The 13561-nt window shown below is 41.4% G+C and overlaps 5 protein-coding genes and 1 long non-coding RNA gene across 6 annotated transcripts; 4 read left to right on the top strand and 2 right to left on the bottom strand.

The window, feature by feature from the left end:
* Positions 1–42: 42 nt before the first annotated feature.
* LOC108651616 (Cuticular protein 67Fb) lies at positions 43–873 on the top strand. The gene is made up of 3 exons (XM_018101432.3): positions 43–162; positions 242–362; positions 419–873. The coding sequence occupies exons 2-3, from the start codon at positions 351–353 to the stop codon at positions 776–778; spliced, it is 372 nt and encodes a 123-aa protein (XP_017956921.1). The 5' UTR covers positions 43–162; positions 242–350; the 3' UTR covers positions 779–873.
* A 1054-nt stretch (positions 874–1927) lies between these two features.
* On the bottom strand, positions 1928–2616 carry LOC108650143 (larval cuticle protein LCP-17). The gene is made up of 2 exons (XM_018099261.3): positions 2465–2616; positions 1928–2399 (listed from the first exon to the last, which is right to left on the bottom strand). Exons 1-2 carry the CDS (start codon positions 2474–2476, stop codon positions 2034–2036), a joined length of 378 nt encoding a protein of 125 aa, XP_017954750.1. The 5' UTR covers positions 2477–2616; the 3' UTR covers positions 1928–2033.
* Positions 2617–3628: 1012 nt separating this feature from the next.
* On the bottom strand, positions 3629–4349 carry Cpr65Ec (Cuticular protein 65Ec). Its single transcript, XM_018101428.3, has 2 exons — positions 4198–4349; positions 3629–4131 (listed from the first exon to the last, which is right to left on the bottom strand). Exons 1-2 carry the CDS (start codon positions 4342–4344, stop codon positions 3760–3762), a joined length of 519 nt encoding a protein of 172 aa, XP_017956917.1. The 5' UTR covers positions 4345–4349; the 3' UTR covers positions 3629–3759.
* Positions 4350–8214: 3865 nt separating this feature from the next.
* Cpr65Eb (Cuticular protein 65Eb) lies at positions 8215–9467 on the top strand. The gene is made up of 2 exons (XM_018099884.3): positions 8215–8421; positions 8498–9467. The coding sequence occupies exons 1-2, from the start codon at positions 8410–8412 to the stop codon at positions 8963–8965; spliced, it is 480 nt and encodes a 159-aa protein (XP_017955373.1). The 5' UTR covers positions 8215–8409; the 3' UTR covers positions 8966–9467.
* An 805-nt stretch (positions 9468–10272) lies between these two features.
* Cpr65Ea (Cuticular protein 65Ea) lies at positions 10273–10899 on the top strand. The gene is made up of 2 exons (XM_018099259.3): positions 10273–10366; positions 10434–10899. The coding sequence occupies exons 1-2, from the start codon at positions 10301–10303 to the stop codon at positions 10809–10811; spliced, it is 444 nt and encodes a 147-aa protein (XP_017954748.3). The 5' UTR covers positions 10273–10300; the 3' UTR covers positions 10812–10899.
* A 685-nt stretch (positions 10900–11584) lies between these two features.
* Positions 11585–12766, top strand: LOC149091371 (uncharacterized). The gene is made up of 2 exons (XR_016196769.1): positions 11585–12415; positions 12465–12766. It is a non-coding gene; the product is annotated as an uncharacterized LOC149091371 (long non-coding RNA).
* The last annotated feature ends 795 nt before the right edge of the window (positions 12767–13561 follow it).

The following is a 13561-nucleotide window of genomic DNA, read 5'->3' as shown; positions in this document are numbered from 1 at the left end:
AAAATAATGATGAATTGTAATTATGAATAGGGCTGCTGCTATTCATGATAGGCGCAGAGCTACGACCTTTGATAAACGGAATAATTATGTATTTTTTTTTCGATACATACATATGACAAAAGCATGAAGTATAGCTGCAATGGAACGCGGTCAGATTCATATGTAAGTCTCAAAAATGAATAATTCCGCATCGTAAAATATTGTTAATATGCATTTCGACGCAGCGGCTCTTGTGTTGTAGGTCATCGATCCAGCGCTAGGTAATATAAAAGACCCGTCTAATTCGTTGCGACATCAGTTCCAACTTCAATAGAGATCCGAGCGGTAACAAAAGTTTTAGCTAAACAAAAATGAGCAGGACCGTAAGTATTTATCCTATTAACGATTCATTTTAAATTGAAAATCAATCATTTTTTAGAGCATTATCCTTGTTGCGCTGTGCCTTGTTGCCAGCTGCAGTGCTGTCGACGAATCGGATGCTGTGATTACCAAATATGGATCACAGATTAATCTGGATGGCAGCTACAGTTACGAATATGGCACCTCAAACAATATCCAGGCCCAGGAGGCAGGCGTGGGAGGCTCCTATGCCGCTGGATCTGTGCAATATACTGCGCCCGATGGGCAGCCCATACAACTGCAGTATACGGCTGATGAGAATGGATATCAGCCCAGAGGCGATCATTTGCCGACGCCGCCACCAATTCCAGTTTACATTTTGAGGGCATTGGAATACATTGAGTCCCATCCCTTCACCAGAGTTCAGCTGAAAAAATAAGACTAAGAGAATTTTGTAGCACACCATGACACCTAGTTTAAGTTAGTAAATCACAAATATAATGCTAAAATTTTATCGTTAAATTTAAAAAACAGATAGTTTAGATGCGATATATATATACATATAGCTAACTTCGTTGAAGGTGCTTCCATGCTGCCTTGGAATTTTTTCGTTTCGAAAGAGTTTGATGTAAGTTGAGCTGCTTCTTCCACTTAAGCGAGCGGTTCGTTTTGAACTTAATCAAATGTGAAACAACTTGAATTTGTGCATCTACAACAAATATATATTTAGTTTTTTGCCAGCATCAACAGCATAAGCATCAGCATCAGCATCAGCATCGGCCGTAGTATTGGGCAGTTTACCTTTCAGCCGCTTACCAGTTTTTGATGTTAATGAGATTCAATCGCCAGCGTGTTATACTTATTTAGTGTGAGCTTCGCCCCTACATTAGCGTGTCTAGTAAACTTTGCTGTTTATCACTCAAATTGAGTTCAACACAGTCTTTAAATGAGTTTGGAATCATTTCAGATTGAAGTGAAGCAAAGTTGAGGTATAGCCAAATATGCATATATCTGTTTATAGCTCATGGCATTTTCTTAAATAGACATTTAATTTTTACGAATTACGATTGATGCTTCAATGTCGTAGAAGTCTAGGGAGAAGCTTGGCAGGCTGGAAAGGCGTTTCTTTTGTTTTAAAATTGGACTTGAGTTGAATAACGCTGTTAATCGGATTGTCCAGTTATATAACGGTACTATTGCACAGATTTTCCTTTACATATTGTGAAAATTGTATACAATTTTCTAAGTCCTCCCGACCCAAACCGTTCCGATGAGGTTATTTTTCAATCTACCCTTTGTTATTTCAATTAATATTATGTGTTATTAGCGTTTGAAGTTGAAAAATAAAATATTCATTGTATATCGACTTTTGCTAATTGTGCATTGGATTATTTAATGAACAATTCAACAATATATAATTAACAATCTCGTGCCTCAAGTTAATAAAAGATTTCTGGAGCTCTTCCTTTTGTTTTAATCAGTTTGAACTATGATTAACAAATCATATATACAAACTTGTATATATATCTATATGCTGTATAGATTATTTTTAAGAGTTCTAATTTTCGATATTATTTCAGAGTAATAATTATATTTAGTTTGCGTTCACATTCTTTTATTTAAAAACACATGAGAGCACAATAAAATCTTTTTCAGATTGATGTTATTCTGAATTATTTGGGTGAGTTTAACCATTAACCAAAAAGTGGTCTCTTTGTAGGCTGCTCATATTGTGGGTGGGTACGGATGTATTCCAATGCCCTCAAAATAGCATCTGGAATTGGTGGTGCGACGGGCAAATGCGAGCCCTGTGGCTGGTAACCATTCTCGTCAGCAATGTATGAGAGCTGCACTAGTTCCCCGTTGGGCGCAGTGTATGAGTTTGAGCCGCTGGCAACCTGACCACCCACTCCTTGCTCCTGACCAGAGATTCCATTGGAGGTCTCATATGAGTAGCTGTAGCTGCCATCAGGGTTTATGTCGCTTCTGCTATTTCCGACTGCGTAGGACTCGTCACTCACTGCATAGGCGCAGGCAATCAAAGCCGAGGCAACAAGGAGCTGAAACGCCAATAGGGAAGTAGTTATATATTCACGTATCCTGAGGTTCGATGTTAGGCACTTACGAAGCGGAACATCTTTGCAGGTGGTGTCTGCCGTTAGGTGGTGGACTAAATGATGCGTTATTAGTAGAGTGCCAGCCAATTTATACTAAAAAACCGATGTCGGACTCGATATTCTCATAAACTTGATTGCTTATGCTCGGCGATGTTCAGGAAATTAATCTAAATGACAATAACAATAAAAGCAACCAATAGCCCCAGTTGGCCAAAACCGGAGAATGTCTGTGCGCATCAGCATTAGCAGCTGCTGCTGCCGCTGCCTCTGACGCAGTCGTCCGATGTGAGTGGGCTTACGCTCACCGGCCTGTTGAGCAGAGCCATGCAGCGTAGTGTCAATGCCAAGCCAGTCCCTGGCTCACACACACAGCCGAAGGGGAGCGAAGCGGGGTGCCCACCCGGCACACCCAAAAATGTATTTCAAGAAATTCATGTATGGCAGCATGTATGTGTGTATCGCTATAAAAATTTCGCATAATTTATGGTTCCACTGCTACAGTTTGTCTAGCTTGGTCTCACTATTTTTTTTTACTACTCATTTCAATTTTCATCCGTCCGGTTTTTCGATCAGAAATAGTTAACACATTTTGTGAGAAGAGGCGCTAAATATGCGCGCTTAACAAATTGGATTATAAAATTCAGATACGTTAATGATCAAGATCTGACTTCAAAACAGGATTTACTTCTCTCCAAGTCTCAGTTGGTATTGGTATGGAAACACTAATAACTAAACTCAAATATAGCCAGCGCGCTGCAGCGGTGGCAACATCATGGATATGCTCAGACGTCAGATTTTATATGTAGACTTACTGCCATATATTGAAATTTGGCTAAAATGAGTATTGTTTTTTCAAATATCAATCGTAGTAGAGATTCGTATGTGTTCACATATACGAATTATGTCCGGTTATACGAATTATGTCATGCATAAAAAAGAATAAGAAAACTGTCTCTAGCTAAGAACTATTTTTATTTGCAATATGTTGAAATTATCATGGAAATTCAATGAATTTTACGAGCCGTGTTTTGGCAACTAATAAATGTATTCGGAGGATGCCCAAGCTGCAACATTTAATTAGCAAATATGTATATTTATAGTACAGTAAGGAAGCACATGCATATGTATATGGACATTCGCATGAGTTATATATAGAGAAGATATTGTGTGGGTTATGTTATGTAATGTATGTATTTTTTCAGCAACTCAAAGATAAGCTCGAACAACGTTCACTTTCTATGCGAACATCATAAGAATAAACAATTAAGAAAATACTATATAATATATGTTGTGGATTCATCACTTAGAAGCGCACATGAGCCTGTCGCTGCTCCTTTGGCGGATGGGTGCGAATGTATTCCAGGGATCTCAGAATGGCAGCTGGAATGGGCGGGGGTGTGGGCAGATGAGCTCCTTGCGGATGGAAACCATTCTCATCAGCAGTATAGGTCAGTTGGATCAGCTCGCCGTTGGGATCGTAGTACGCCGATGAGCCGCTCGCATATTGGCCACCCACGCCCTGCTCCTGTTGGGCTATGCCATTGGAGGTCTGGTAGCGATACTCATAGCTGCCATCCTCCCTTTGGTCGCTTTTGAGCTCACGTATTTCGGCGGCGGCATCAAAGGAATCCGGACGGGCCTGGGCAACGGCTAAGAGGGCTACGGTCAGGATGAACTAAACCAAGAGAAGATTGCCTATTACAATAGCTATTTCAATTGCGAAGGGATCTAATAAACTCACGATTTTCATGTTGGTCTCTGTGCTGGTTGTCACTGTACAGACGATGTGAGAATGAATGCTGCTGTACTGAAGTACCAGTCCATTTATAGTCGCTTTGCCAATTACCTGGCAAGCCCAAGCGGCGACAAGTTTTATGGATTTTAGCATTGAACCTGAACTGCTGGAACTTCATACATATGTACATACATACATATATTGCCATACTCATTGTCGGCCCTGCTGCGAGCTCACACATTCACATTCAGAGACAGACAAGCTCGTGCATGTTGCTCAATTTTAGGAAGCACGCTCATAAATTTGTATAAGTCGTCAGCTCATGTGGCCTTTGTTTCAATTTCTGCTGGTTAGCCATGTTCTTCTGCTTTGATGGTGCGACAAATCTAATATTTGTTGTTTAATTTTCACACTTTTTGTAAATTTCTTCTTATTTTTTATTATTATTTTAAAATAGTTTAAAGGACTTATTTTAAGGCAATATCCAAATGAAAGCCCAATAAATCATAACAGAAAGAAACTAAAAAAGTTTATTATAAATGATATGAACTACTTGAAAAGTCGATTAAATATCAGCGCATTCATTTATTATAAAATCACAAAAAACGCTCCCCAAAAGCCAAAGGCTCTTAACACAGCCAGGAACGACCTTGCCACAGCATGTGCTGACTTTTTGCGTCTTTGATTTCTGTTTTGCTTTATTTTGCGAATACAACAGGGATGGGAACGTCGAAGGTACATATCTTTCGATGATATTGCTCTGGCTGCAATGGCGTTTCGTGACTCACGAACGTTCAGTCACGTGTACATAGACCGTACAGCCACTAACCAGAGTGGTACAGCATAGTTAGTCTAATTAGCTGATTTCTAATAAATAATTTGAGCATTGCTGGTTTCCGTCTATATTAGCACATATTATAAAAATTACTTAAGGCAATTGAATAGTTAATTAGGCAGGTAATAATATCAAAATGAGCTCCGCAGACCACAGTGGGTTAAATCTGATAGCACTTGCCAATATTGGCGTGACTCAGTGGTGCACCACTATCGCAAACGGGCCAAGCAAAAGCAAAGCAGAGAAGTAGGCACCAGCTACATGCTGTTCCATTTATAAGATTTGTGAATGCTTTTTATAAATACTCGTATTCGTGCATGGGCGAGAGGTAGACGCAGAGCGTGAACTGCGTTCGACTTAAGGGCAACATAATCTTCTTTCTTTATACGTTTACATTTTTTTCTTTCGCCGTTTTGTTTCTTCGCCTGCTGTCGGAACCGGCTGCTGGACGGCCGACTTGGACGGGTGCCGTCTGCCGCTTGGCTGAGCTTAAATGAAAGAGAAACTTGTTACGATTCTCAGGCACTTCCTTGCGCCGTTCGATGCCGCCTAAGTGGCTTCCGCTGGACCCGGACCGGATCGGGTCAGCTGGACCCATCAGCAATCCGTCGTTGGGCGCATTAAACTCATATGAAGAGCGCCACTTGATGTACATTCAACAGGCCAAGTCCTCTAAAAATAATTGACCTAAATATTGCGGCTGCGACAAGTCTGCCTCAAGGTCAGGGCTAGAGCATATCAAGCTTTCGCATTGCTTTTCATAAAATACCCAATCCCGTATACTTGTCCCTATTTGGTCGCACATCGAGTTGATGATGATGAGCATCATAAAAGTCTAAATTCGTATTATGGCTCGTCATTTGAATATTTATTCAAGTTTTGTATTTTCACGTTTTACTTGAATGCTCCACATTTGATCAGCTGTTGGATTAATTAAAATATCATTTATGTATATTCATTAGCTCAGTCCCATTGTCGGCATTCAGTTGTCAAGCAACTTATCTTTGCTTTGGCTTATATAATAGTAGCGGCGATAGCTTTCATTGGGGCATATGGCCCAGTAGCCCAATCACAATGTCAACAACTTTCAAAAAAAAAAAAAGAGGAACGAGAAAAGAGAATAAGTTATTCTAGCCGTAACCTTGGACTCTTTATTTATTAAAGCTTTTGGCACTAATTATTACTACTTTATGTTGTTTTTTATTGCTATTTGCAAATCCAACAAGTCATTTTTTCATTTTCGTCTTTTCGTTTTAATAGCTGATTTTTTTTTTCAGTACGTCTAATTTAATCAATGGGGATATAAGTTTTTGAATAACGGTAAACATATGTTAGTGATTGATTGGGTTGAGTCGAGTCGACAGGCTGTAAAACTACGATTGACATACATAATAATAGTGAGGGTCGAGCGTAATTATTTAACTTTAAGCTGCTGTTACACAATTGCAGTAAGCGAATCTCAAAGTGAAGGAAACCTCGCCTCTGGCCTGGTCTGAGCCGCTGTTGACTTAAAGCAACCAACCAATAGTACGTTTGGAAGCCAAATTCTAGGTTCCCCTTTGGGAGACACTCTGATCTCTGAATGATCTAGGTTTTAATATACTCAGTGTTTATTAAATCAGAAAGTCATTTACAAGTTTTAGTTACCATCAGGAGAAAAAACTAACCTTTAAATTCATTGATCAACTTTTGTTAAATTTTTAATTTTAAAACACTTAAATTATACTCAATTAAAGTATTCAGCATGATGTTATTAACCACATAACGATTTACAACATGAAACACATAGTTCCATGTCCGGCGGACTAGCAGAAGTTCCCGGATGAGCGAAGTATTGGGGTTGGTCTTCAACCTCTTCGACAATGTATATAATCTTGATCAGTTCGCCCTCTGGGGAATAGGAATAGTAACCACCAATGACCCGCTTGCCACCAACTCCCCGTTCCTGCGTAGAGATTCCATTGAAGGTACGATATATATCAAAGTAGCTACCATTAGGTTTGGGATTGCTGTAACCATCTCCGGTTGCGAGGGCATCATCCAATGGTCTGGCATACGCACAGGCAATCAAAGCCAACACAATAAGCAGCTGATCATTATACATATAATGGTTATGGCAATAGATCCAGGGATTCGTTCTTAGGCACTTACCAATCGAAGCATCTGATGTCTGTCTAGGTGGTGTCTTTCTGAAGGTGGACTACTGAATGTACCATCCTGGACTATTGGCAGCTAATTTATACTAAAAATACGATGCCTGATTCGATATTCTAATAAACCTGATTACTTCAGAACGCCTTGTATATTGATATATTAATTTATTTAAGCAATCATAATAGAAAGAGCTGTTCTCGAAAGCGATTCTATTGACTTGCAAAATAAAAGTAAAAATGATTATATTTACCTAGTGCTAGAAGAATATGAATATGAATAAGAAATAAAAATCGTCGGTGAGACCGAAAATGAAATAAAATGCCAAAATAAGCTATTCTAATGTTAATGAATTCATTTAATGTTCAAAGCAATAAAATATCTGAGCTAATCAAAAGCTAATGCCAACGTCAAATGTAGTTACATTCGCGATGCAAGCGGTACGGAACTATCGGCTCAGATCAGGTTTCGCTCTGTATCATTCGCATTAGTATCACAACAAATTGAAGAGGTAATTGAATAGAGCAAAGCTCATCTCAAAATTTAAGGTTGAGTCAGAGCTGCAAATTGGGCAACATCTGTATTCGCTGTGCTTTCGCCTAGAGTGTCGAGATTTACATATGAGTGTGAGTTGAGCAGAGCTAAAGCAACTGTAATTAATGAATTAACACCAACACTTAATTATTTTAATAGCCGCAGCGAAGCGCAGAGCGTGTACCTGCCGAGTTTTTTGAACCCCGGGCGTCGTTTTGCCTAATCGCAGTTCAAGTCATGAAGTGTATGCGTGCGTATGTGTGTGTGTGTGTGTGTGTGTGTGTGTGCCCGGCAGCTGAGTGTTGCGTATAATTCAAGAGTTTCAATATTAATTTCGATTTTGGTTTCATTTTCGTTCGGCCAAGCGAGAGCAAAAGTGAATGAAAATGATTGTTGATTAGTTTAAGCCCATAGCGCCATGGAGCGCTGTGATAATTGGAAATGCAGAAGCTCTTGGCTGGGATATGGATGAGCTGTTGATGGCCCTTAGCCTCATAATTCCATAATCATTATCAACGGTTAATGGTTGCACACGCACACATAGATAGACCTTTCCCCACTTTCGTTGTGCTGCGGTAAAAGTTGAGGGTATATAAAACTCAGCTCATGCCATAGTCAGACATCAAACATAGTTAAGCTCTTAGGCTTTAAACAACAATAAACTAAGAAACCCCCATAGAACTCCAAGCCCGGCAAAAATGTTCAAAATCGTAAGTTGATCGACCTGAAGGATTGCCGAGTGGATAACAGTGTCAATAACGTCTGCGTTTCCTTTGCCATTTGCAGCAGCTCGTCGTACTTGTTGCAGCCGTCTTTGTGGGCGCCGTGCAGTCTGCGCCATCGGATTCGGCCGATGCGCACGCTGAGATTCGCAGCTATGTGAATGAGCTGAAGCAGGATGACAACAGCTACAAGTATCAGTTCGAGACGAGCAACGGCATCGCGCAGCAGGAGCAGGGTGTGGGAGGATATTATGCCAGCGGCTCATCGCAGTACTATACACCGGAGGGCCAACTGATCCAATTGACGTATACGGCTGATGAGAATGGATTCCAACCGCAGGGCGAACATCTGCCCACTCCCCATCCCATTCCGGAGGCCATTATCAAGTCACTGGAATGGAATCGCGACCATCCAGAGGAGGACAACGAGGGACAATACAATCAGGGCCATGGCGGCAATGGCTATGGCGAGCAGGCCAATCAATTCCTGCAGGCGCCGGCATCTGGTCTGCCATACGAGAAGAAGATTTAAATTACTTCACTGCACAGCCACTGCAGCAGAAGCAGCCGCAGTGGCAGCATAGGGGGGACCTTTGCCCCCCCGCGTTAGCTTGTTCGTTCATCTTGTAGTTTAAGTCCAGCCAACTCCGCCTTCAGTCGCCCGCTTCAGCCTGTGTGCCCATTGATGTTCGTGTTTTTGCATATGCTTATTGCATGGCCGAGCCAACAAACATGAGCAAACAATCAGCGACAACAGCATTGGCTCAGCATAGTTGACTCCGGTGAAGCTGAGGCTGAGGCTGGAGCCAGGGGATGCCAATGCCAACGCCAACGCATACTGCTCATACATATACGCACTGTACATACATATATACATTCATATATATCTATATCACTCACACCCACACACACACACACACACACACATTCAGTTGCCCGCTCCTGGGCGCTGTGTCCTTTGTCGGCTCGCTGACGTTGACATTTATTGCCAGAGATAATAATAATGTAATAAAAAGAAAAAATATACAATTTAATATTGTTGTTTATACTATGTACAAATGGCGTAGCTCTTAGCCAACTACCTCGGCATACCGTGGCCATATGGCTGCCAGCACTACAGACCCACTACAGCAGCAGCAGCAGCGGCAGCAGCGGCAGCGGCAGCAGCAGCGGCAGCAGCAGCGGCAGCAGCTGGTGGTATCATAAATCCTCCGTTTACAAGGGGCTTTAACTTTGGGTGTGTTTCCAGCGACCCATCTGCATTTGTATCAGTTTTGGTCAAATGAAATTAAGCATTAATAAATTCGTTAGCCATTGGTATTGTTTATTATTGTTGTTGTTGCTGTTGTTGCTGTAGCTGTGCTTATGCTAATTAGCCTTTGAAGCTACATTTGAGTGGATTGAAGCATTTCGATTAATGTTGCAACATTTACCTTGCAACTGCGGCTCGTTCGCCTCGACGTTTTAATTAACATACTTATTTATGTGTGGCTGTTGTTGTCTCTTGTGGATTTTGCAGTGTTTGGACCAACATTTGATGCGCTACGTTCGAGATTTGGGTCGACAGCAACAAAAGATGAGTGTAGCGGTACTTTGAATTTCTGAAGCAACGCGAAGATGGCAAAAAGTACATGAAATTAATAAAAGAAAACAAGATTTTTTAAATTATAATTGTGCGACTACAACCTAATCCTAACTGAAATGAAGATGTATGCTAACAGAGCTTAAGATAGCGTATTATCTAGTCGATGCATGCTACTAGGTATATCTTCAAAGTGGGTTACTCGAAATGATCAATTTGCATATTAAGCGTTTATTATTGGTATTGAAATCTGAATATCTTCGCATACTATATATAGTTGAGGGCATGGACGCAGAGCTCACATCACAACTGACGTCCAAAGACTGCACCAGCAACGCAATGTACAAGCTGGTAAGTAGCCAGATCCATTGGAATGCATTGGAATATCCGTGTGAGTCCAGATTTTGCTTGCCAATAGATCCTACTCGCTGCACTTTTGGCCTGCGCCGCCGCCGCACCGCGTTCAGGAGATGAGGCTCAGATTATTAAATTCGACATACAGGCCGACACGGATGGTTCCTTCAGCCATACCCATGAGACGAGCGATGGCTCGATATTCTCGGAGCAAGGCGTCGGCTCACAATATTCAAAGGGATTTTTTGCTTGGGTGTCACCCGAGGGTGTTCCAGTTCAGGTGAGCTATGTGGCCGATGAAAATGGCTACCAGCCCCAGTCAGATCTGCTGCCCACTCCACCGCCCATCCCCGACCACATTCTGAGGTCGATTCAATACATCCAGCAGCATCCCACGCCCGAAGAGTTGGCCGATCGGGAAGTGCGCGCACGCCAATTATAAGCAAGTCGTCTTTGCCCCTACTAAATAAGTCTAAGATGTACAAATAAACTATTGCATATAATCGTGAAGTTTAGTGAGACTAATTAAAGTGTTTTCTTGCTAATTCATTGCCATTTGGACAAAGCTTAATTGCTGTGCTAATAACAGACGACAAATCAGACAGAACAGCTCATAGACAAAGCCCAGCCTTGTGCGTTGCTAACAAAGAGCATTCCAGCACAGTGAAACCTGGCTATTGTGCTCAAGTTTAGCTATCAGAGTCAGACTCTATTGTACTTAATGTGCGAGCACTTGCATCAAATTGCCGAGAATCTGAGCTAAACTTGAGGTTCAGTTTGGCTGCCAGCTTTAGTAGCTGTTTGAGAAAATTGAAATTCATTAAGAACTCGAGAGGAAACTGCGCACACGCGAGGACATACACACACACACACACACACACACACACACACACACACACACAGACAATGCACGCAACGAGTTGTGGCAATGGGAATACGTTAGCAGGCTCCCCATATCAATTAGGCGCGCTCTGTGGCGGATATGAGTAGTTAATTAAAAAGATTAAGGCGCATGAGGAAATTAAGTATGTGCGAGCATGTCATATTATACATGTACATATATGTATATAGTATAGGTGTGGATGTTCTTTACAATTTGTATAAACACTCCTGAATACATTACATATACATACATATATATTTACATGCGAGCTGTAATTAATTCAAACATTGGCTTGATTTTCTTTTACTTTTTTCATAAATGTTTTTATCGCTTGCCCACTTTTATGCAAATGTCTGTCCAGAGCGCCGGAAACGAGAGGTAAACACAATCGCTCTTTGAATGATTCGAACGCCCCCTGCCGCCCCCAGCTCCAGCCCAACACAGGTGCTCGCGCTTGAGTGCTGATGCTGCCGTTTGTCGTTTCTCTCTTGTCGTTTGTCGCTTGTCGTTTGACTCCCTGACAAAACAAAGTTTGCTGTGTAATCAAAAACTTCTATTTCACATTTTATTATTTTATTTTCAACTTGATGATAAATGTTTTGAGGAAATGTGGGCCCTATCTGCACGACAAAGGCATTCCTAATTTCCAATGCTGGGCTGTGCGAGAGAATTTGTGATCCATATCGCTAGGACAGGATATGAATACATTTCAAAATAGACATGCTGCGCTCGGTTGACGTCCGTTGTTATTTTAACATGCGCATGTATTCATAATTTTCATTTTTTATGGATATTTTTATTTATTTATTTATGCATTATTCTAATATAGTTCCATTTATGTTTTTATTTATCAACAGCTGTCGAAATAAACATGTTTTTTTTTCTTCCATTTTGGTACGGTTCATCTAAACTAAATTTTAAGCCGGTTTCTGCATAGAGTTTTATTTATATTAAGCGTGCATCAATAATGACTTAAGAACAGCAGTTGACAAACAAAGCCATAATCAAACAGAAAGCTACGAGTGCTACGAATGCTGAACAGAAATTTGATATAAATAGAAAAGAGCCAACGAAATCGAAAGTCCCCACAAAAGCCACCAAAGGCAATCAGGTTTGGGCAATAAAATAAATTAATTGAGATGGCTTCGCTGGATGAGACGCAGGTATATTGAATGCTCAACAATATGTGTATTATACTGTTAACCTTAACAGTTGCAGCTTTTTATGGAGGCATCCATGGTCGGCATCAAGCGCATAAAATTCCAACATTTAGCACCAGCAACAGAGCCGCAGTTGAACAATGAGACAGTAGTCACTGAGCCGGGGAGCCGGGTAGCCGGGGAGCTGGGGAGCTGTGTGGCTGAGTTAAGCCTTTAGGGGGCGCTATTGTAATGCAAACAGATCTCTTGCGCTCTCTGAAGTGGCCACCATTTCTGTTTGCCAACATGGTGTATGGAAGCCCAAATGTTCATGTTTGAAAAAAAAATTGCTTTGTTTTGTCACTGTTCGCTCGATTCCGGTGTGGTGGTCGGTCTGGTTACGGGTTAGGGCTAATAGCACGTGTCACGTAGCCTGAAAAATATGCGAGTGAGTGCCCGAAAATAATGCGGCACACAAACACTACTCGGAAGTGGATAGAAAAAATGGTAGGCAAAGCACAAGCATTTCAATTAAGCTAAAAGTGGGCCTGAGAGGCGAGGTGGACGAGGACGGAGACGTCAATGACAAGCTAAAGGGTTGTAGAGCAGATGGGTGTTTTCCATTTTATTTCTTCCTCTTTATGACTCGGCCACTCGAGCCGTACGTAATCTTTAGCATTTCGTTTGAAATGAAATTTTGGAAACGCTTTAAGTAGCTGGACATAAGGCTTGAATGGGAAAACTGTTTGTGACGTTCAGCCCCATCACATTTCATTTGGGATGCAATTTTTCTCGTTGCTGAGTCGAGAAATGCGCTGGCTATATTAATAACAATAGCTGATGCCACAGCGGCTGGAGGCGGTGACAGCCAATGCAGTGCAAGGGCGATCAAATGAAAAATAATCTCCAGCAATAATTGCTATAGAAAAGTTTTTGGCTAGCCCAGAGCCCAGCCAAACCGAGGCGGGCAGTACGATAGCTGTCCCTGTCGACAGTAAAAGTAGCAGCGCAGACAAACGAAACCAATTTATTTTAAAAGTAAAAATCAATAGCCAAGAACCAACAGTCGAAGGCTCACTCTCCGAACGACTCACCATTAAAAAGTTGAGTTGTAGTGGTCCGACACCACCAAAAAAGTGTAAGCCGACAGCCACATGTGAGTGGGACGGA

The sequence above is a fragment of the Drosophila navojoa genome, chromosome 4 (genome assembly GCF_054131105.1).
Source record: "Drosophila navojoa isolate 15081-1374.11 chromosome 4, UAZ_NAV_1.0, whole genome shotgun sequence".
NCBI classification, from domain to species: domain Eukaryota; kingdom Metazoa; phylum Arthropoda; class Insecta; order Diptera; family Drosophilidae; genus Drosophila; species Drosophila navojoa.
This window is presented reverse-complemented; position numbering and strand designations above follow the sequence as displayed.

Excerpts from the sequence above, each read along its gene's own strand:
- Cpr65Ea (XM_018099259.3), top strand. The coding sequence starts at position 10,301 with ATGGACGCAGAGCTCACATCACAACTGACGTCCAAAGACTGCACCAGC. Across the intron at positions 10,367-10,433 it reads GCAACGCAATGTACAAGCTG|ATCCTACTCGCTGCACTTTT; the intron begins GTAAGTAGCCAG and ends GCTTGCCAATAG.
- Cpr65Ec (XM_018101428.3), bottom strand. The coding sequence starts at position 4,344 with ATGCTAAAATCCATAAAACTTGTCGCCGCTTGGGCTTGCCAGGTAATT. Across the intron at positions 4,132-4,197 it reads CAGAGACCAACATGAAAATC|TTCATCCTGACCGTAGCCCT; the intron begins GTGAGTTTATTA and ends CTCTTGGTTTAG.